Source organism: Coregonus lavaretus (assembly GCF_964263955.1).
Source record: "Coregonus lavaretus genome assembly, chromosome: 29".
In the NCBI taxonomy this organism is placed as follows: domain Eukaryota; kingdom Metazoa; phylum Chordata; class Actinopteri; order Salmoniformes; family Salmonidae; genus Coregonus; species Coregonus lavaretus.
In genome coordinates, this window is record NC_140016.1 from 16,674,105 (window position 1) to 16,697,902 (window position 23,798).

General features: G+C 44.3%; 1 protein-coding gene across 1 annotated transcript in view; it reads right to left on the reverse strand.

Annotated features, from left to right (window-relative positions):
* The window catches only part of LOC311105155 (uncharacterized protein), a gene marked incomplete at both ends in the record, with an annotated part of 271,628 nt that extends 256,360 nt beyond the window's left edge, over nucleotides 1-15,268 (reverse strand). The window contains 2 exons of the mRNA XM_084147197.1: nucleotides 13,199-13,268; nucleotides 14,972-15,268. Coding sequence (XP_084003323.1) covers nucleotides 13,199-13,268; nucleotides 14,972-15,268 — 367 coding nt within the window. The remainder of the gene's footprint in view (nucleotides 1-13,198; nucleotides 13,269-14,971) is intronic.
* Between the last annotated feature and the right edge of the window lie 8,530 nt (nucleotides 15,269-23,798).

The window sequence follows — 23,798 nt, forward strand, 5'->3', positions numbered from 1 at the left end:
AATCAAACGCAGCCCTAGGCAGGTTGTTAGCCCCAGTGTGTTTCTACACAGGCTGGCCTGCCCTGTCTTCTCCTCCCCTATCCTCCCTGGTTCTCTTGGCTGGCCTACCCATCTCTTAACCAGGCCTGAGTAGAAGGAGGCTGGGTTGGGAGTGTCCCTACTCTCCCTGTCTCTCCAGGGCTGGAGGTTGAGTCTGAGACAGGTCTGCTTTCCCTCTCTCTAATGAAGTGTTAGAGAGACCTTATCTGATTAAATCTGATCTGATCGCACAACAACTGGTCTAACCTCTGACACGTACGTATGCAGGGACGTATGCACAAACACACACACACTTCAGTAGAGTAAGCTCTCCATGAGGTTGGGGGGGTTAGGGGACCTAGCTAGGCCCTTATAACAATGGGTGTGGTTGACATGTACTGTATGTATATTTGGGTGGGTGCTCCTAACCTATGTACCACGGCTGTTAAAAGGGCTTTCATGCAAAATACAGAGATGTCTATATCAGAACCCCCCCCCCCCCCCTTCACTCTGCTACAGACTACACACGGCTTTCATCAGCCAGGTCCCACCAGATCCAGGACGTCGGGAGATGCCTTCAAAACCGGCCACTAGGAGCAACGGTGAGCACTATTACCATCAAGTAGGCTTGGAGCTTGCTAAGGCGTTGTGGATGGGGATGGCGGACGGGTGAAAGCTCCGGCTCCGAAGATTGCGGGTCCAATCCCAGTGCTAGGCACTAGTTTATATGTTTTGGTTTTAACCCTATTCCAAACCTTAACCCTTAAATTAACCAATGGAAATTAATGCTTAAACGTAACCGTCAAAACTCATATTTTATCCCCTCCTGGACAAACGTTGAATACTGAAGTCAGACCATGAGAACAGACTAAGAGATCAGAGGACTCAACAAACCCCATGCTCATTGGCTGACATTCATCTGAAATATACACATCAGCTGACCAATTCACTTAACAGCTCTGGACAAAGACTGTAAAATTGTTAAGAGACGGTAAACATGTGGCTAAGGGCTGTTTGGTTGCATTTAAGACGCTCACATTTCGGCTAAGAATTTACAAACACAATGCTTTAGGGCTAAATAGAGAGAAAAAATTAAGATCTTTAAATAGATTCAGAATATATTCCGAAACCAGAGCAACCATAGTGAAACCAATTTGATTGCACAGTTATTTTGTATAATGAACAATATAATAAAACCAAATATCTGATATAATACGATACCAACCTAATTACATGAAAACCATGAGTAATCACATTACTTTTACAAGACCAGGTTACTATAACTCTCTATACTTATTCTCCAGGTTGTACAATCATTGAGATGAAGTACAAACAACAGAGAGAAACAACAGTAGGACTGTCTCCCAGCCAGGGACCAAGTACGGAGCAGAACCACCCGTGGACCTGAAATGTTTTTAAAAGTGCTCCAGAAATTCCGGCATGTGAACGCTTTCACCTGTTCTGGAACCTTTGCCATTTCCACAGGGTCAGAAGAAACCAGGCTGGCCACAGAGGAGACAAGAGCCATACAACTACAGAAAGCAGCAAGAAAATCGGCATGCATGCACACACACACACGCACACACACGCACACACACACACGCACAACCTTCTATTTCCCTCTTCCTCTTAGCCAGGGGCTTTCTCTGTCATGGTGAATTAGGACCCCGCTCCGTACTTCACAGGTTCAGAGGAAAAGCTCTCATGTCAACGATTAGATAAGTAACAATAACAACTTCAAGGGAACAGTCAGTCATGTTCACACGTTATCAAACTGGGTCCTACAGTAGAGGAAACATGCATGGCAAATACTGAAACTTGAATTTCCCCCAAAACAGGGAAGTGCCAGCATTACTCATCAGTTACGATTAGAGAAACGCATGAACAGCCGACGACTGGTCGTGTGTGTGTGTCTGTGTTCATTAATAATAATAATAACAATAATAATAATAATAATCTGTCTGTGTGTGTGCCTACGTGTATCTCACTGTTTTTCACCATCCAGACTATTACAGGCCGTGAAATGCATACCGCATGCCATACATGGCCAAACTTGTCACATCGATGGAACGTCTATTAATGTGAGCAGGTCCCACTGGCACTGAGCAACAGAGTTCACCCTGGCCTGGCCATCCCAGAGACATCAACCAATCTGAGGGGAATTTATCACACACTCTACCTCTGAGCCACTCTCCCTAACCCTGTCCCAGTCTGGTCCCTCTGAGCCCCTCTCCCTGACCCTGTCCCAGTCTGGTCCCTCTGAGCCCCTCTCCCTGACCCTGTCCCAGTCTCTCTGAGCCCCTCTCCCTAACCCTGTCCCAGTCTGGTCCCTCTGAGCACCTCTCCCTAACCCTGTCCCAGTCTGGTCCCTCTGAGCCCCTCTCCCTGACCTTGTCCCAGTCTGGTCCCTCTGAGCCCCTCTCCCTAACCCTGTCCCAGTCTGGTCCCTCTGAGCCCCTCTCCCTGACCTTGTCCCAGTCTGGTCCCTCTGAGCCCCTCTCCCTGACCCTGTCCCAGTCTGGTCCCTCTGAGCCCCTCTCCCTAACCCTGTCCCAGTCTGGTCCCTCTGAGCCCCTCTCCCTGACCTTGTCCCAGTCTGGTCCCTCTGAGCCCCTCTCCCTAACCCTGTCCCAGTCTGGTCCCTCTGAGCCCCTCTCCCTAACCCTGTCCCAGTCTGGTCCCTCTGAGCCCCTCTCCCTGACCTTGTCCCAGTCTGGTCCCTCTGAGCCCCTCTCCCTAACCCTGTCCCAGTCTGGTCCCTCTGAGCCCCTCTCCCTGACCTTGTCCCAGTCTGGTCCCTCTGAGCCCCTCTCCCTAACCTTGTCCCAGTCTGGTCCCTCTGAGCCCCTCTCCCTAACCCTGTCCCAGTCTGGTCCCGCTGAGCCCCTCTCCCTGACCCTGTCCCAGTCTGGTCCCTCTGAGCCCCTCTCCCTAACCCTGTCCCAGTCTGGTCCCTCTGAGCCCCTCTCCCTAACCCTGTCCCAGTCTGGTCCCTCTGAGCCCCTCTCCCTAAGCCTGTCCCAGTCTGGTCCCTCTGAGCCCCTCTCCCTGACCCTGTCCCAGTCTGGTCCCTCTGAGCCCCTCTCCCTAAGCCTGTCCCAGTCTGGGTCCCTCTGTTGGAAATAATTGTGTTTGACCAAATACAATGCTATTTCTCTGTAAACAAATTAAACAACAGACTTTCAGCATGCGTATAGAGAAGGGCATTCAACATGTACTGCACTGACACAAATGACTGATGATTGTGTGAGCTGTACTATTAGATTTCAGTGCAGCCTTTGATATTATTGTCCATAACCTGTTGTTGAAAAAACATATGTGTTATGGCTTTTCAACCTCTGCCATATCGTGGATTCAGAGCTATCTAATAGAACTCAAAGTGTTTTCTCTATTGTCAAACATGTAGAGTGTGGTGTACCACAGGGAAGCTCTCTAGGCCCTCTACTCTTTTCTATTTTTACCAATGACCTGCCACTGGCATTAAACAAAGCATGTGTGTCCATGTATGCTGATGATTCAACCATATACTTATTCCCCCTCAGGAGACTGAAAATATTTGGCATGGGTCGTCAGATCCTCAAAAAGTTATACAGCTGCACCATCGAGAGCATCCTGACTGGTTGCATCACCGCCTGGTATGGCAACTGCTCGGCCTCCTACCGCAAGGCACTACAGAGGGTAGTGCGTACGGCCCAGTACATCACTGGGGCCAAGCTTCCTGCCATCCAGGACCTCTATACCAGGCGGTGTCAGAGGAAGAACCTAAAAATTGTCAAAGACTCAAGCCACCCTAGTCATAGACTGTTCTCTCTGCTACCGCACGGCAAGCGGTACTGGAGCGGCAAGTCTAGGTCCAAAAGGCTTCTCAACAGCTTCTACCCCCAAGCCATAAGACTCCTGAACAGCTAATCATGGCTACCCGGACTATTCGCACTGATCCCCCCACCACACTACACCCCATCCCCCTCTTTTTTAGAGCTGCTGCTACTCTGTTTACTATTTATGCATAGTCACTTTAACTCTACCCACAAGTACATATGACCTCAATTACCTCGACTAGCCGGTGCCCCCGCACATTTGACTCTGTACCGGTACCCCCCTGTATATAGCCTCCCTACTGCAATTTTATTTTACTGCTGCTCTTTAGCTATTTGCTTTTATTTTTATTTTTTTTATTAACACTTTATTTTACATTTTTCTTTTAAAAAACTGCATTGTTGGTTAAGGACTTGTAAGTAAGCATTTCACTGTAATGTCTACACCTGTTGTACTCGGCACATGTGGCAAATAAATTTTGATTTGATTTGATTTGATATACACATCAGCAACCACAGCTAATGAAGTCACTGAAACCCTTAACAAAGAGTTGCAGTCTGTTTTGGAATGGTTGGCCAGTAATAAACTGGCCCTGAACATCTCTAAAACTAGCATTGTATTTGGTAGAAATCATTCCCTAAGTTCTAGACCTCAGCTGAATCTGGTAATGAATGGTGTGGCTGTTGAACAAATTGAAGAGACCAAATTACTTGTCGTTACCTTAGATTGTAAAGTGTCATGGTCAAAACATATAGATTCAATTGTTGTAAGGATGGGGAGAGGTCAGTCCGGAATGAAGGGATGCTCTGCTTTTTTGACACCACATTCCAAAAAGCAAGTCCTGCAGGCTCTAGTTTTGTCTTATCTTGATTAAATCAAATAAAATCAAATGTTATTGGTCACATACACGTGTTTAGGTGATGTTATTGCAGATGTAGCGAAATGCTTGTGTTTCTAGCTCCGACAGTGCAGTATATCTAACAAGTAATATCTAACAATTTCACAACACATACCCAATACACACATATCTAAGTAAAGCAAAGGAATTAAGAATATATAAATAAATATATGGACGAGCAATGTCAGAGCGGCATAGACCAAGATACAGTGGAATAGTATAGAATACAGTATATACATATGAGATGAGTAATGCAAGATATGTAAACATTATTAAAGTGACTAGTGTTCCATTTATTAAAGTGGCCAGCGATTTCTAATCTATGTATATAGGCAGCAGCCTCTAATGTGCTAGTGAAGGCTATTTAACAGTCTGATAGCCTTGAGATAGAAGCTGTTTTTCAGTCTCTCGGCCCCAGCTTTGATGCACCTGTACTGACCTCACCTTCTGGATGATAGCGGGGTGAACAGGCAGTGGCTCGGGTGGTTGTTGTCATTGATGATCTTTTTGGCCTTCCTGTGATATCGGGTACTGTAGGTGTCCTGGAGGGCTGGTAGTTTGCCCCCTGGTGATGCGTTGGGCAGACCGCACCATCCTCTGGAGAGTCCTGTGATTGTGGGCGGTGCAGTTGCTGTACCAGGCGGTGATACAGCCCGACAGGATGCTCTCAATTGTGCATCTGTAAAAGTTTGTGAGTGTTGTAGGTGCCAAGCCAAATTTCTTCAGCTTCCTGAGCTTGAAGAGGCGCTGTTGCGCCTTCTTCCATACACTGTCTGTGTGGGTGGTCCATTTCAGTTTGACAGTGATGTGTACGCCGAGGAACTTGAAGCTTTCCACTTTCTCCACTGCGGTCCTGTCGATGTGGATAGCGGGGTGCTCCCTCTGCTGTTTCCTGAAGTCCACGATCATCTCCTTTGTTTTGTTGACGTTGAGTGAGAGGTTATTTTCCTGCCACTACACTCACAGAGCCCTCACCTCCTCCCTGTAGGCTGTCTCATCATTTTTGATAATCAAGCCTACTACTGTTGTGTCGTCTGCAAACTTGATGATTGAGTTGGAGGCGTGCTTGGCCACGCAGTCATGGGTGAACAGGGAGTACAGGAGGTGAACAGGGAGTACAGGAGGGGGCTGAGCACGCACCCTTGTGGGGCCCCAGTGTTGAGGATCAGCGAAGTGGAGGTGTTGTTTCCTACCTTCACCTCTGCCACTGTATTATCTTCAAAGCGAGTGAAGAAGGTATTTAGCTTGTCCGGAAGCAAGACGTTGGTGTCCGCGACATGGCTGGCTTTCCTTTTGTAGTCCGTGATTGTCTGTAGACCCTGCCACATACGTTTTGTGTCTGAGCCGTTGAATTGCGACTCCACTTTGTCCCTATACTGACGGTTTGCCTGTTGGGAATAACTACACTGTTTGTATTCTGCCATATTCCCAGTCACCTTGCCATGGTTAAATGCGGTGGTTCGCGCTTTCAGTTTTGCGCAAATGCCACCATCTATCCACGGTTTCTGGTTAGGGTAGGTTTTAATAGTCATAGTGGGTACAACATCTCGTATACACTTCCTTATAAACCCACTCACAGAATCAGCGTATACGTCTATATTATTCTCAGAGGCTACCCGGAACATATCCCAGTCCGCGTGATCAAAACAATATTATAGCGTGGATTCCGATTGGTCAGACCAGTGTTGAATAGTCCTTAGCACGGATACTTCCTGTTTGAATTTCTGCCTATAGGAAGGGAGGAGCAAAATGGAGTTGTGGTCAGATTTGCCGAAAGAAGGGCAGGGAAGTTGTATGCATCCCGGAAGTTGGAGTAGCAGTGGTCGAGTGTTTTAGCAGCACGAGTACTACAGTTGATGTGTTGATAGAAGTTCGATAGCCTTTTCCTGAAATTTGCTTTGTTAAAATCCCCAGCTACAATAAATGCAGCCTCAGGATATATGGTTTCCAGTTTGCATAAAGTCCACTGAAGTTCTTTGAGGGCTGTCATGGTATCGGCTTGAGGGGGGATATACACAGTCGTGACTACAGTGGGGAAAAAAAGTATTTAGTCAGCCACCAATTGTGCAAGTTCTCCCACTTAAAAAGATGATAGAGGCCTGTAATTTTCATCATAGGTACATGTCAACTATGACAGACAAATTGAGAAAGAAAAATCCAGAAAATCACATTGTAGGATTTTTATGAATTTATTTGCAAATTATGGTGGAAAATAAGTATTTGGTCACCTACAAACAAGCAAGATTTCTGGCTCTCACAGACCTGTAACTTCTTCTTTAAGAGGCTCCTCTGTCCTCCACTCGTTACTTGTATTAATGGCACCTGTTTGAACTTGTTATCAGTATAAAAGACACCTGTCCACAACCTCAAACAGTCACACTCCAAACTCCACTATGGCCAAGACCAAAGAGCTGTCAAAGGACACCAGAAACAAAATTGTAGACCTGCACCAGGCTGGGAAGACTGAATCTGCAATAGGTAAGCAGCTTGGTTTGAAGAAATCAACTGTGGGAGCAAATATTAGGAAATGGAAGACATACAAGACCACTGATAATCTCCCTCGATCTGGGGCTCCACGCAAGATCTCACCCCGTGGGGTCAAAATGATCACAAGAACGGTGAGCAAAAATCCCAGAATCACACGGGGGGACCTAGTGAATGACCTGCAGAGAGCTGGGTCCAAAGTAACAAAGCCTACCATCAGTAACACACTACGCCGCCAGGGACTCAAATCCTGCAGTGCCAGACGTGTCCCCCTGCTTAAGCCAGTACATGTCCAGGCCCGTCTGAAGTTTGCTAGAGTGCATTTGGATGATCCAGAAGAGGATTGGGAGAATGTCATATGGTCAGATGAAACCAAAATAGAACTTTTTGGTAAAAACTCAACTCGTCGTGTTTGGAGGACAAAGAATGCTGAGTTGCATCCAAAGAACACCATACCTACTGTGAAGCATGGGGGTGGAAACATCATGCTTTGTGGCTGTTTTTCTGCAAAGGGACCAGGACGACTGATCGGTGTAAAGGAAAGAATGAATGGGGCCATGTATCGTGGGATTTTGAGTGAAAACCTCCTTCCATCAGCAAGGGCATTGAAGATGAAACGTGGCTGGGTCTTTCAGCATGACAATGATCCCAAATACACCGCCCGGGCAACGAAGGAGTGGCTTCGTAAGAAGCATTTCAAGGTCCTGGAGTGGCCTAGTCAGTCTCCAGATCTCAACCCCATAGAAAATCTTTGGAGGGAGTTGAAAGTCTGTGTTGCCCAGCGACAGCCCCAAAACATCACTTCTCTAGAGGAGATCTGCATGGAGAAATGGGCCAAAATACAGTGTGAAGACTTACAGAAAACGTTTGACCTGTGTCATTGCCAACAAAGGGTATATAACGAAGTATTGAGAAATTTTTGTTATTGACCAAATACTTATTTTCCACCATAATTTGCAAATAAATTCATTAAAAATCCTACAATGTGATTTTCTGGAGAAAAAAAATCTCATTTTGTCTGTCATAGTTGACGTGTACCTATGATGAAAATTACAGGCCTCTCTCATCTTTTTAAGTGGGAGAACTTGCACAATTGGTGGCTGACTAAATACTTTTTTCCCCCACTGTATATCCGAAGAAAATTATCTTGGAAGATAATACGGTCGGCATTTGATTGTGAGGTATTCTAGGTCAGGTGAACAAAAGGACTTGAGTTCCTGTATGTTATCACAATTACACCATGAGTCGTTAATCATAAAACATACACCTCCTTCCTTCTGCTTCCCAGAGAGATATTTATTCCTGTCTGCGTGATGAACTGAGAACCCAACTGGATGGACCGACTCGGACAGTATTCCAGAGAGAGCCATGTTTCTGTGAAACAGAGTATGTTACAATCCCTGATGTCTCTCTGGAAAGAAACCCAGAGACTGAACATTAGCGAGTAATATACTCGGAAGTGGTGACTAGAAGACCGCTCCGAGTACCTCTCCTCCGGCATTCTTTTGGGTCGGCCTCTGGAATCAGTTCAATTGCCCTGGGGGGTGCGAACAAAGGATCCGCTTCGGGAAAGTCAAATTCCTGGTCGTAATGCTGGTAGTGCTGGTGAGTTACCGCCGCTCTGATATCCAATAGTTCTTCCCGGCTGTATGTAATAACACAAACCATTTTTTGGGCTAATAACCTAAGAAATAATACATAAAAAAACAAAATACTGAAAAGTTTCCTAAGAGCTAGAAGCAAGGCAGCCCTATCTGTCGGCGCCATTGTCCAGTCGTGTGGTCGAGTGCTGCAAGAAAAGACCCAGTTAAGCTGCAGCTGGCCCAGAACAGAGCGGGCTGATATAAATACTATGCATGCCAGTCTCTCTTAGCTAAGAGTTGAGGAGAGACTGACTGCATCACTTCTTCCTTTTATAAGAAACAATGTGTTGAAAATCCCAAATTGTTTGCATAGTCAACTTACACACAGCTCCGACACACACACTTACCCCACCAGACATGCCACCAGGGGTCTTTTCACAGTCCCCAAATCCAGAACAAATTCAAGAAAGCATACAGTATTATATAGAGCCATTATTGCACGGAACTCCATTCCATCTCATATTGCTGAAATGAACAGCAAACCTGTTTTCAAAAAACAGATAACACCTCACGGAACAATGCCTTTCCCCTATTTTACCTAGATAGTTTGTGTGTATGTATTGGTATTGATACAGTTGAAGTCGGAAGTTTACATACATCTTAGCCAAATACATTTAAACTCTGTTTTTCACAATTCCTGACATTTAATCCTATAAAAATTCCCTGTCTTAGGTCAGTTAGGATCACCACTGTATTTAAGAACGTGAAATGTCAGAATAATAGTAGAGAGAATGATTTATTTCAGCTTTTATTTATTTCATCACATTCCCAGTGGGTCAGAAGTTTACATACACTCAATTAGTATTTGGTAGCATTGCCTTTAAATTGTTTAACTTGGGTCAAATGTTTTGGGTAGCCTTCCACAAGCTTCCCACAATAAATTGGGTGAATTTTGACCCATTCCTCCTGACAGAGATGGTGTAACTGAGTCAGGTTTGTATGCCCACACATTTTCTATAGGATTGAGGTCAGGGCTTTGTGATGGCCACTCCAATACCTTGACTTTGTTGTCCTTAAGCCATTTTGCCACAACTTTGGAAGTATGCTTGGGGTCATTGTCCATTTGGAAGACTCATTTGCGACCAAGCTTTAACTTCCTGACTGATGTCTTGAGATGTTGCTTCAATATATCCACATAATGTTCCTTCCTCATGATGGCATCTATTTTGTGAAGTGCTCCAGTCCCTCCTGCAGCAAAGCACCCCCACAGCATGATGCTGCCACCCCCGTCCTTCACGGTTGGGAAGGTGTTCTTCGGCTTGCAAGCATCCCCATTTTTCCTCCAAACATAACGATGGTCATTATGGCCTAACAGTTCTATTTTTGTTTCATCAGACCAGAGGACATTTCTCCAAAAAGTACGATCTTTGTCCCCATGTGCAGTTGCAAACTGTACTCTGGCTTTTTTATGGCGGTTTTGGAGCAGTGGCTTCTTCCTTGCTGAGCGGCCCTTCAGGTTATGTCGATGTAGGACTCGTTTTACTGTGGATATAGATACTTTTGTACCTGTTTCCTCCAGCATCTTCACAAGGTCCTTTACTGTTGTTCTGGGATTGATTTGCACTTTTCACACCAAAGTACGTTAATCTCTAGGATACAGAACGCGTCTCCTTCCTGAGCGGTATGATGGCTGCGTGGTCCCATGGTGTTTATACTTGCGTACTATTGTTTGTACATATGAACATGGTACCTTCAGGCATTTTGAAATTGCTCCCAAGGATGAACCAGACTTGTGGAGGTCTACAATTTTTTTTCTGAGGTCTTGGCTGATTTCTTTTGATTTTCCCATGATGTCAAGCAAAGAGGCACTGAGTTTGAAGGTAGGCCTTGAAATACATCCACAGGTACACCTCCAATTGACTCAAATTATGTCAATTAGCCTATCAGAAGATTCTAAAGCCATGACATCATTTTCTGGAATTTTCCAAGCTGTTTAAAGACACAGTCAACTTAGTGTATGTAAACTTCTGACCCACTGGAATTGTGATACAGTGAATTATAAGTGAAATAATCTGTCTGTAAACAATTGTTGGAAAAATTACTTGTGTCATGCACAAAGTAGATGTCCTAACCGACTTGCCAAAACTATAGTTTGTTAACAAGACATTTGTGGAGTGGTTGAAAAACGAGTTTTAATTACTCCAACCTAAGTGTATGTAAACTTCCGACTTCAACTGTATGTAGGCTGTGTGCTTTTTTTATTACTTTTTTTATTGATGTAGTTCTGTCCTTGAGCTGTTCTTGTCTATTAATGTTCTGTATTATGTCATGTTTCATGTTTTGTGTGGACCCCAGGAAGAGTAGCTGCTGCTTTTGCAACAGGTAATGGGGATCCTGATAAAATACCAAAAATACCTACAGGCTTAACAACACTAATCCTTTACACTGAATACACACTTCTGGGAAACTTGGGATGCTGTCAACAACTGTCAAAATCAACTGGTGGTAGAGAGGGTAAAGCTCAATGCACTCTTCTGGATTCCTTTTACACATAGCCAACACAGCATTAACCGACACTAGTGTAAAATAGTCCAACGTGTGTGAGCACATGTGTGTGCAAGTGTGTTTGAATACATGTGATGTTCATGTGATGTTTACAGTGGCTTGCAAAAGTATTCACACCCCTTGGCCTTTTTCCTATTTTGTTGCCTTACAACCTGGAATTAAAATGGATTTTTTGGGGGGTTTGTTTCATTTGATTTACACAACATGCCTACCACTTTGAAGATGCAAAATATTTTTTGGGTTGAAACAAATATAAAATAAGACAAAAAAACTGAAAACTTGAGCGTGCATAACTATTCACCCCCACCCCCCAAAGTCAATACTTTGTAGAGCCACCTTTTGCAGCAATTACAGCTGCAAGTCTCTTGGGGTATGTCTCTATAAGCTTGGCACATCTACCTACTGGGATTTTTGCCCATTCTTCAAGGCAAAACTGCTCCAGCTCCTTCAAGTTGGATGGGTTCCGCTGGTGTACAGCAATCTTTAAGTCATACCACAGATTCTCAATTGGATTGAGGTCTGGGCTTTGACTAGGCCATTCCAATACATTTAAATGTTTACCCTTAAACCACTCAAGTGTTGCTTTAGCAGTATGCTTAGGGTCATTGTCTTGCTGGAAGGTGAACCTCTGTCCCAGTCTCAAATCTCTGGAAGACTGAAAGAAGTTTCCCTCAAGAATTTCCCTGTATTTAGCGCCATCCATCATTCCTTTAATTCTGACCAGTTTCCCAGTCCCTGCCGATGACAAACATCCCCACAGCATGATGCTGCCACCACCATGCTTCACTGTGGGGATGGTGTTCTCTGGGTGATGAGAGGTGTTGGGTTTGCGCCAGACATAGCGTTTTCCTTGATGGCCAAAAAGCTCAATTTTAGTCTCATCTGACCAGAGTACCTTCTTCCATATGTTTGGGGAGTCTCCCAAATGCCTTTTGGCAAACACCAAACGCATTTGCTTATTTTTTTCTTTAAGCAATGGCTTTTTTCTGGCCACTCATCCGTAAAGCCCAGCTCTGTGGAGTGTACGGCTTAAAGAGGTCCTATGGACAGATACTCCAATATCCGCTGTGGAGCTTTGCAGCTCCTTCAGGGTTAACTTTGGTCTCTTTGTTGCCTCTCTGATTAATGCCCTCCTTGCCTGGTCCGTGAGTTTTGGTGGGCGGCCCTCTCTTGGCAGGTTTGTTGTGTTGCCATATTCTTTCCATTTTTTAATAATGGATTTAATTGTGCTCCGTGGGATGTTCAAAGTTTCTGATATTTTTTTATAACCCAACCCTGATCTGTACTTCTCCACAACTTTGTCCCTGACCTGTTTGGAGAGCTCCTTGGTCTTCATGGTGCCGCTTGCTTGGTGGTGCCCCTTGCTTAGTGGTGTTGCAGACTCTGGGGCCTTTCAGAACAGGTGTATATATACTGAGATCATGTGACAGATCATGTGACACTTAGATTGCACACAGGTGGACTTTATTTAACTAATTATGTGACTTCTGAAGGTAATTGGTTGCACCAGATCTTATTTAGGGGCTTCATAGCAAAGGTGGTGAATACATATGCACGCACCACTTTTATTGTATTTATTTTTTAGAATTATTTGAAACAAATTATTTTTTTCATTTCACTTCACCAATTTGGACTATTTTTGGATGTCCATTACATGAAATCCAAATAAAAATCCATTTAAATTACAGGTTGTAATGCAACAAAATAGGAAAAACACCAAGGGGGATCAATACTTTTGCAAGGCACTGTATGTGATGGGCATGTGTTGTGTGCATAGAGGCTTTGATAAACATGATCTAACCACAAGCCAATAGGAGAGAAGAAAGAGACGTACCTGGTGGGCAGGAACAGTCTTGGGGGATGTCCCTCGCCGTGCGCAGCTTGGGCATCACTTCACTCAGTCTCTAGAGAGAGAGAGAGAGAGAGAGAGAGAGAGAGAGAGAGAGAGAGAGAGAGAGAGAGAGAGAGAGAGAGAGAGAGAGAGAGAGAGAGAGAGAGAGAGAGAGAGAGAGAGAGAGAGAGAGAGAGAGAGAGAGAGAGAGAGAGAGAGAGAGAGAGAGAGAGAGAGAGAGAGAGAGAGAGAGAGAGAGAGAGAGAGAGAGAGAGAGAGAGAGAGAGAGAGAGAGAGAGAGAGAGAGAGAGAGAGAGAGAGAGAGAGAGAAACAGACAGAGAGAAACAGACAGAGAGAAACAGAGAGAGAGTGAGGCTCTGAAACAATGAAACTTTATGTAGAAACATTCATATATCAGAGTTATAGGGGAAAGTGAAGCCCAGGATTGAGGATTACTGCACATTCCAGTTGATAGTTATAAGAAGACTATATAAAGCCACCGCTAAGCAATGAGACACACTAGTGAATAATGTGGCATGTAATATGGGGACAAATCATTATTGTTATGACTCATAAAAGGACATGAATCTCTTTAGGCAATACATCTATCATTGTGTAGCACCTTGGTAATATGAATATTATAAAGTAAAAATTATAAGGTAATTATGTAATGATAATTTTAACAGTTCAGGTAAGTAATGGATGTAACATTTAAAAAAAATACCAGGTTTTCAATGACCTGTCCTTATTTAGTTATCAAGAGGCGACTTTTTGAGAGATAGCCTATCTAACAGCTTTTTCCAACGAGATATGGCGAAAAAGGCTACTGTCATAGCACACAGACAGGCAGTAGCTATCTGCAAGCTTTACATCAGTTATCTTTCATCAGGCAAAAACTGACAGAAGGAATCGATCACACAGCGGCGCCTTGATCAATACAGTCAGTCGTTTGAGGAATCAACATCTTCTTCACAGTCCCCAAATCCAGAACAAATTCAAGAAAGCGTACAGTATTATATAGAGCCATTATTGCATGGAACTCCGTTCCATCTCATATTGCTCAAATGAACAACAAACCTGGTTTCAAAAAACTGATAAAGCAACATCTCACGGCACAACACTTCTCCCCTATTTGACCTAGATTTTTGTGTGTATGTATTGGTATTGATCTATGGGCTACTTGCCTTTTTTTATTGATGTAGTTCTGTCCTTGAGCTGTTCTTGTCTATTAATGTTCTGTATTATGTCATGTTTCATGTTTTGTGTGGACCCCAGGAAGAGTAGCTGCTGCCTTTGCAACAGCTAATGGGTATCCTAATAAAATACCCAAAATACCAAATACCTACAGGCTTAACAACACTAATTATTTACACTGAATACACACTTCAGGGAAACTTGGGATGCTGTCAACAGCTGTCAAAAATGAACTGGTGGTAGAAAGGGTAAAGCTCAATGCAACGAAAATACTATTCACACACTTCTTATATACAGTAGAGTTAGATTAGCTCTTTATAAAGAGAAGAGGCGATGTAATTTTAAAAAATCTGTTTTGTTTAGCAGATAAACAAAACATCACATCGCCTCTCCTCTTTCTAAAGAGCTTATCTAACTCTACATCAGTCATGTTACTGTCATTGCGCGCAACATTACGCACGGCATTTCCTCTGGCTAAACTTTATGGAGATACAAGCAGGAAGCTCATGAATCAAAATCAATAGGAATACACTTTGATATGTTCCATTTTAAATGTCCCCAAACAACGGTGTGTAGCCTACCTCTTGCAGTAGCGTCTCGATAGAACTCCTCAGCGCCGGTATTACAGTCCCATCCTCGCGCGTGAAGGCGCTCTCCGGTGGGTTGAACGCTGTGTTTTTCTCCATCTCCAGCGCATGCAGTCGGTTCTCCAGTTGGTAAGTCTTTAAGCTCATGAGCAGGCAGACGGCTATGGAGCTCACGGAAAACATGAAACACACCACCGTAGGGAATCCGACCAGACAGCGCATGAGAAGGGACCTGGGCGCACATGGACGTAGCGCTGCCTTGCTCTCCCGGTTATCCACCGTTGAATCCATAACTTTAACTCCCAGTTAGAAAACAAATGGTATTGATGAATTTATCAATATGCGGATTTAGTAACTGAACTCTGTCAAACGTTGTAGTGTACTAGTGCTGCACATTCAACTCACCCTAACCTTTCAAAGCGGTGTCCGAAATTAGCCTTGGAACAACAATGTTGATCGTGTTGCGCGTGGCTTGCATATGGCAGATGGGAGCAATCTGGATGAAGACCAGAGAAGTTGCGTCCTCGATCCCAGGTCGTTTTGTTCCTCTGCTAGAGTGGATAGATGAGATGGGCAATCATGCAACAGTCAAATTTATTATTTCAAAACAGTTGCATGCGCCCGCCCTGTGGACCACGTGGGGGGAGGGAGATGCAGTCTACAGAGGAAGAGATATGCGGTCTGTAGATTAACAACTTCAGCGAAAGATATAATGTGCAGACTATAACCTGGCACCTGTCACTTTTTGGGGGTTAATCTCAGGTAATCAACATTGACTTTGAGATGTGCATTTTATTAGAGGGGGTTTAGGACTTTAATTTCAACCAAATGATATTTAGCCCTATAGCCTTAATTTGTTAATCTGTTTTCTGTTCCCCTTGTTGAAATCAAATCAATGTAATAATATATCTGCATGTGACCCGTCAACTACACATCGGATGTTTACTCACAGGATAAGATTATTACTGTAGTCGACTCGAGGCGAATTATTTAGGCATAGGCTACTCTTCAAGTTCTCCAACGAAGTATCAACGAAGTATCAAGAAGATGCTGTTCGGTGTGCCCTAATGGGAGCCGAGTATGGCTGCTGAGTGTCATATCATGGTAAACTTTCTCGATCTAGAACCTGTATTGACATATCTTTCAAATAATTTAAATTATAATTTCATTCTTGTAGGACAATATTTTGCCTGCAGTTCCTCAACCTGGTTCCCCCATTTGGCTGTTACTTGACCGATTCATCCAATTACGTAATTCTAACAGTTTAAAACAGTTACCTACTTTTATATCAATCAACATTTATAATCTATATAATTTATCTAACATCAATCGAAAATGTAAGACACTCACCAAGTTTTTAGAGAAAATGTGATAGGCCGGCATTGAGGTGTCGAGGATTGTGCCACAAACAGAAATTGGGAATAGAGAAGCTCTCTACTGACACCTACTGCTCATCATAGCTACAACACCCGAGCTCACATCCTTTACATTATAGACGTTCAAGGAAACCAGGGCCACATTTACACTGAACATAAATATAAACGCAACATGTAAGGTGTTGGTCCCATGTTCCATGAGCTGAAATAAAAGATCCCAGAAATGTTCCTTATGCACAAAAAGCTTAATTCTCTCAAATTGTGTGCACACATTTGTTTACACCCCTCTTAGAGAGCATTTCTCCTTTGCCAAGATAATCCATCCACCTGACAGGTGTGGCATATCAAGAAGCTGATTAAACAGCAAGATCATTACACAGGTGCACCTTCTGCTGAGGACAATAAAAGGCCACTCTAAAATCTGCAGTTTTGTCACACAACACAATGCCACAGATGTCTCAAGTTTTGAGGGAGCGTGCAATTGGCATGCTGACTGCAGGAATGTCCACCAGAGCTGTTGCCAGATAATTGAATGTTCATTTCTCTACCATAAGCCGCCTCCAACATTGTTTTTGAGAATTTGGCAGTACGTCCAACCGGCTTCACAACAGGAGACCACGTGTATGGCGTAGTGTGGGCGAGCGGTTTGCTGATGTCAACGTTGTGAACAGAGTGCCCCATGGTGGAGGTGGGGTTATGATATGGGCAGGCATAAACTACTGAGAACGAACACAATTGCATTTTATCAATGGCAATTTGAATGCACAGAGATACCGTGACGAGATCCTGAGGTCCATTGTCGTACCATTCATCCGTTGCCGTCACCTCATGTTTCAGCATGATAATGCACAGCCCCATGTCGCAAGGATTGGTAAACAATTCCTGGAAGCTGAATGTCACAGTTCTTCCATGGACTGCATACTCACCAGACATGTCACCCATTGAGCATGTTTGGGATGCTCTGGATCAACGTGTACGACAGTGTGCTCCAGTTCCCCCTAATATCCAGCAATTTAGCACAGCCATTGAAGAGGAGTGGGACAACACTCCACAAGCCACAGTCAACAGCCTGATTAACTCAATGCGAAGGAGATGTGTCACTCAAAAATAGTGGTCACACCAGACACTGACTGGTTTTCTGATCCACAGCCCTACCTTTTTAAAAAAAGGTATCTGTGACCAATAGATGCATAGAGCGTCTGCTAAATGACGTAAATGTAAATGTAAATGTATCTGTATTTCCAGTAATGTCAAATCCATAGATTAGGGCCAAATTAATTAATTTAAATGTACAGATTTCCTTATATAAGCTGTAACTCAGTAAAATCTTTGAAATTGTAGCATGTTGCGTTGTCTAACGTTGCAGATAGAAATTCCATGAATAGACCCGAGTGCAGTGGTGTAGTGGAGGGTATATGCTATATACCTACTTATTTTTCAGTGGGCATTGCAAATGCTCATTTCTTAATCCCCATTGATGCAATTTGCAGGACATATTTCATTGTCAGATATGGAAATATCCATTATAGAGTTAGAAAGAGGGTAGATTTAAAGATGTAACAACTATCGTGGTTTTCAAATATGACTGAAATAATGAACAGGAGAACGCATAAAAGGAAATCTTAATAAAATAATTGCCTCCACTAACGAAGATATTTCTAATTAACCCAAGATAGTTCATCTGTGTCGTTTACAGTGGGAGCAAATGAAGCATATAGGGCAGAACAAGCAAGGAGACGGGCAAAATCAAGCTCGAGCTAGTGAGTTCCTATTGGTGCGTTGTAGCATATATTTGCATATTTCCGATAGGGAACACCTCCCCGGTGAAGTGCGCCGTGTGAACAAATTCTATTCGACCTTGCACTCCTTATAAACAACGCACTTTTTTTTTTTACTTTGGTAAAGCGTCAAGTCTATCAAACTTAGTGCACTGTGTTCGTAACAGATTCTAGTTTTGGGAACAGAAAAATTATTGAGATCAGATGTTTAATTAATGGGAAAATTAGCAGAATGTCGGCCCAGTTTCAGTTCCATCCTTTCACTACCCGCGACTGGACTTCCCCTCACTACCATATTTGTTAGTGAGACAGCGTTCTAAACGGATGCTTCAGCTTTATAGCCCTGTGACCACTTTTGTCTGTGGTGGGATTTTTTGCTTTAAAAAAAAAAAATATTTGTCACATGTGACGAATACAACAGTAGACCTTACCGTGAAATGCTTACTTACAAGCCATTAACCAATAATGCAGTTTTAAGAAAAATAAGATTTAAGAACAAATATTTACTAAATCAACTAAAGTAAAAAATAAAATGGCAACAATAAAATAACAATAACGAGGCTATGTACATGGGGTACCCGTACCTAGTCAATGTGTGGGGGTACAGGTTAGTCGAGGTAATTCAGGTAATATGTACATTTACAGTGTGGGAAAAAAGTATTTGATCCCCTGCTGATTTTGTACGTTTGACCACTGACAAAGAAATAATCAGTCTATAATTTTAATGGTAGGTTTATTTGAACAGTGAGAGACAGAATAACAACAAAAAAATCCAGAAAAACGCATGTCAAAAATGTTTTTTAATTTTTTAATTTTTTAATATTTTAATATTTAATTTTAATATTTAATTTTAATTTTTTAAATTTTAATTTATAAATTGATTTGCATTTTAATGAGGGAAATAAGTATTTGACCCATTTTTTTACATTTTACATTTTAGTCATTTAGCAGACGCTCTTATCCAGAGCGACTTACAGGAGCAATTAGGGTTAAGTGCCTTGCTCAAGGGCACATCGACAGATTTTTCACCTGGTCGGCTCGGGGATTAGAACCAGCGACCTTTTGGTTACTGGCACAACGCTCTCAATCAGAAAGATTTCTGGCTCCCAGGTGTCTTTTATACAGGTAACGAGCTGAGATTAGGAGCACACTCTTAATGGGAGTGCTCCTAATCTCAGCTTGTTACCTGTATAAAAGACACCTGTCCACAGAAGCAATCAATCAATCAGATTCCAAACTCTCCACCATGGCCAAGACCAAAGAGCTCTCCAAGGATGTCAGGGACAAGATTGTAGACCTACACAAGGCTGGAATGGGCTACAAGACCATCGCCAAGCAGCTTGGTGAGAAGGTGACAACAGTTGGTGCGATTATTCGCAAATGGAAGAAACACAAAATAACTGTCAATCTCCCTCGGCCTGGGGCTCCATGCAAGATCTCACCTTGTGGAGTTGCAATGATCATGAGAACGGTGAGGAATCAGCCCAGAACTACACGGGAGGATCTTGTCAATGATCTCAAGGCAGCTGGGACCATAGTCACCAAGAAAACAATTGGTAACACACTACGCCGTGAAGGACTGAAATCCTGTAGCGCCCGCAAGGTCCCCCTGCTCAAGAAAGCACATATACAGGCCCGTCTGAAGTTTGCCAATGCACATCTGAATGATTCAGAGGAGAACTGGGTGAAAGTGTTGTGGTCAGATGAGACCAAAATTGAGCTCTTTGGCATCAACTCAACTCGCCGTATTTGGAGGAGGAGGAATGCTGCCTATGACCACAAGAACACCATCCCCACCGTCAAACATGGAGGTGGAAATATTATGCTTTGGGGGTGTTTTTCTGCTAAGGGGACAGGACAACTTCAAAGGGACGATGGACGGGGCCATGTACCATCAAATCTTGGGTGAGAACCTCCTTCCCTCAGCCAGGGCATTGAAAATGGGTCGTTGATGGGTATTCCAGCATGACAATGACCCAAAACACACGGCCAAGGCAACAAAGGAGTGGCTCAAGTAGAAGCACATTAAGGTCCTGGAGTGGCCTAGCCAGTCTCCAGACCTTAATCCCATAGAAAATCTGTGGAGGGAGCTGAAGGTTCGAGTTGCCAAACGTCAGCCTCGAAACCTTAATGACTTGGAGAAGATCTGCAAAGAGGAGTGGGACAAAATCCCTCCTGAGATGTGTGCAAACCTGGTGGCCAACTACAAGAAACGTCTGACCTCAGTGATTGCCAACAAGGGTTTTGCCACCAAGTACTAAGTCATGTTTTGCAGAGGGGTCAAATACTTATTTCCCTCATTAAAATGCAAATCAATTTATAACATTTTTGACATGCGTTTTTCTGACTTTTTTTGTTGTTATTCTGTCTCTCACTGTTCAAATAAACCTACCATTAAAATTATAGACTGATCATGTCTTTGTCAGTGGGCAAACGTACAAAATCAGCAGGGGATCAAATACTTAATTCCCTCACTGTAGGTTGGGTTAAAGTGACCATGCATAGATAATAGATAATAAACAGCGAGTAGCAGCAGCGTAAAAAAAGGTTGGGGGGTCAATGCGAATAGTTTGGGTAGCCATTCGATTAGCTGTTCAGCAGTCTTATGGCTTGGGGGTAGAAGCTGTTCAGAAGCCTTTTGGACCTAGACATGGCGCTCCGGTACCACTTGCCGTACGGTAGCAGAGAGAACAGTCTATGACTAGGGTGGCTGGAGTCTTTGGCAATTTTTAGGGCCTTCCTCTGACACTGCCTGGTATAGAGGTCACGGATGGCAGGAAGCTTCGCCCCAGTGATGTACTGGGCCGTACGCACTACTCTCTGTAGCGCCTTGCGGTCGGAGGCCGAGCAGTTGCCATACCAGGCGGTGATGCAACCAGTCAGGATGCTCTCGATGATGCAGCTGTAAAACTTTTTGAGAATCTGAGGACCCATGCCAAATCTTTTCAGTGTCCTGAGGGGGAATAGGCATTGTCGTGCCCTCTTCACGACTGTCTTGGTGTGTTTGGACCATGATAGTTTGTTGGTGATGTGGACACCAAGGAACTTGAAGCTCTCAACCTGCTCCACTACAGCCCAGTCGATGAGAATGGGGGCGTGATCAGCCCTCCTTTTCCTGTAGTCCACGATCATCTCATTTGTCTTGATCACATTGAGGGAGAGGTTGTTGATCAGAATGACCTTCTTGATCCAAACCAGTCAGGTTTCAAGACTGGTCATTCAACTGAGACTGCTCTTCTCTGTGTCACGGAGGCTCTCCGCACTGCTAAAGCTAACTCTCTCTCCTCTGCTCTTGTCCTTCTAGACCTGTCTGCTGCCTTTGATACTGTGAACCATCAGATCCTCCTCTCCACCCTCTCCGAGTTGGGCATCTCCGGCGCGGCTCACTCTTGGATTGCGTCCTACCTGACCGGTCGCTCCTACCAAGTGGCGTGGCGAGAATCTGTCTCCGCACCACATGTGTCCCCTAGGGCTCAGTTCTAGGCCCTCTCCTATTCTCGCTATACATCAAGTCACTTGGCTCTGTCATATCCTCACATGGCCTCTCCTATCATTGCTACGCAGACGACACACAACTAATCTTCTCCTTTCTCCTTCTGATAACCAGGTGGCGAATCGCATCTCTGCATGTCTGGCAGACATACCAGTGTGGATGACGGATCACCACCTCAAGCTGAACATCGGCAAGACGGAGCTGCTCTTCCTCCCGGGGAAGGACTGCCCGTTCCATGATCTCGCCATCACGGTTGACAACTCCGTTGTGTCATCCTCCCAGAGTGCAAAGAGCCTTGGCGTGACCCTGGACAACACCCTGTCGTTCTCCGCTAACATCAAGGTGGTGATCTGATCCTGTAGGTTCATGCTCTACAACATTCGGAGAGTACGACCCTGCCTTACACAGGAAGCGGCACAGGTCCTAATCCAGGCTGTTGGCTGGGCTCCCTGCCTGTGCCATTAAACCCCTACAACTCATCCAGAATGCCGCAGCCCGTCTGGTGTTCAACCTTCCCAAGTTCTCTCACGTCACCCAGCTCCTCCGCACACTCCACTGGCTTCCAGTTGAAGCTCGCATCTGCTACAAGACCATGGTGCTTGCCTACGGAGCTGTGAGGGGAACGGCACCTCCGTACCTTCAGGCTCTCATCAGTCCCTACACCCAAACGAGGGCATTGCGTTCATCCACCTCTGGCCTGCTGGCCCCACTACCTCTGCGGAAGCACAGTTCCCACTCAGCCCAGTCAAAACTGTTCGCTGCTCTGGCACCCCAATGGTGGAACAAGCTCCCTCACGATGCCAGGACAGCGGAGTCACTCACCACCTTCCGGAGACACTTGAAACCCCACCTCTTTAAGGAATACCTGGAATAGTATAAAGTAATCCTTCTACCCCCCCTTACCCCACCCCAAAGAAAGAAAAAAACAACAAAAAAAAAACATTGTAAAGTGGTTATCCCACTGGCTATAAGGTGAATGCACCAATTTGTAAGTCGCTCTGGATAAGAGCGTCTGCTAAATGACGTAAATGTAATGTAAATGTTGTCCTGGCACCACACTTCTAGGTCTCTGACCTCCTCCCTATAGGCTGTGTCATCGTTGTCGGTGATCAGGCCTACCACTGTTGTGTTGTCGGCAAACTTAATGATGGTGTTGGAGTGCTTGGCCACGCAGTCATGGGTGAACAGGAAGTACAGGAGGGGAATAAGCACGCACCCCTGAGGAGCCCCCGTGTTGAGGATCAGCGTGGCAGATGTGTTGTTGCCTACCCTTACCACCTGGAGGTGGCCTGTCAGGAAGTCCAGGATCCAGTTACAGAGGGAGGTGTTTAGCCCCAGGGTCCTTAGCTTAGTGATGAGCTTTGAGGGCACTATGGTGTTGAATGCTGAGCTGTAGTCAATAAACAGCATTCTCACGTAGGGGTTCCTTTTGTCCAGGTGGGAAAAGGCAGTGTTGAGTGCAATAGAGATAGCATCATCTGTGGATCTGTTGGGGCGGTATGCAAATTGGAGTGAGTCTAGGGTTTCTGGGATGATGGTGTTGATGTGAGCCATGACCAGCCTTTCAAAGCACTTCATGGCTACAGACGTGAGTGCTACGGGTCGGTAGTCATTTAGGCAGGTTACCTTACTGTTCTTGGGCACAGGGACTATGGTGGTCTGTTTGAAACATGTAGGTATTACAGACTTGGCCAGGGACAGGTTGAAAATGTCAGTGAAGACACTTGCCAGTTGGTCAGCGCATGCTCGGAGTACGCCTCCTGGTAATCCGTCTGGCCCTGCGGCCTTGTGAATGTTGACCTGTTTAAAGGTCTTACTCACATACAGTTGAAGTCGGAAGTTTACATACACCTTAGCCAATTACATTTAAACTCAGTTTTTCACAATTCCTGACATTTAATCCTAGTAAAAATTCCCTGTCTTAGGTCAGTTAGGATCGCCACATGAAAATGTATGCACTCACTAAACTGTAAGTCGCTCTGGATAAGAGCGTCTTCTAAATGACTAAAATGTAAAAATGTGAAATGTCAGAATAATAGCAGAGAGAATGATTTATTTCAGCTTTTATTTCTTTCATCACATTCCCAGTGGGTCAGAAGTTTACATACACTCAATTAGTATTTGGTAGCATTGCCTTTAAATTGATTAACTTGGGTCAAACGTTTCGGGTAGCC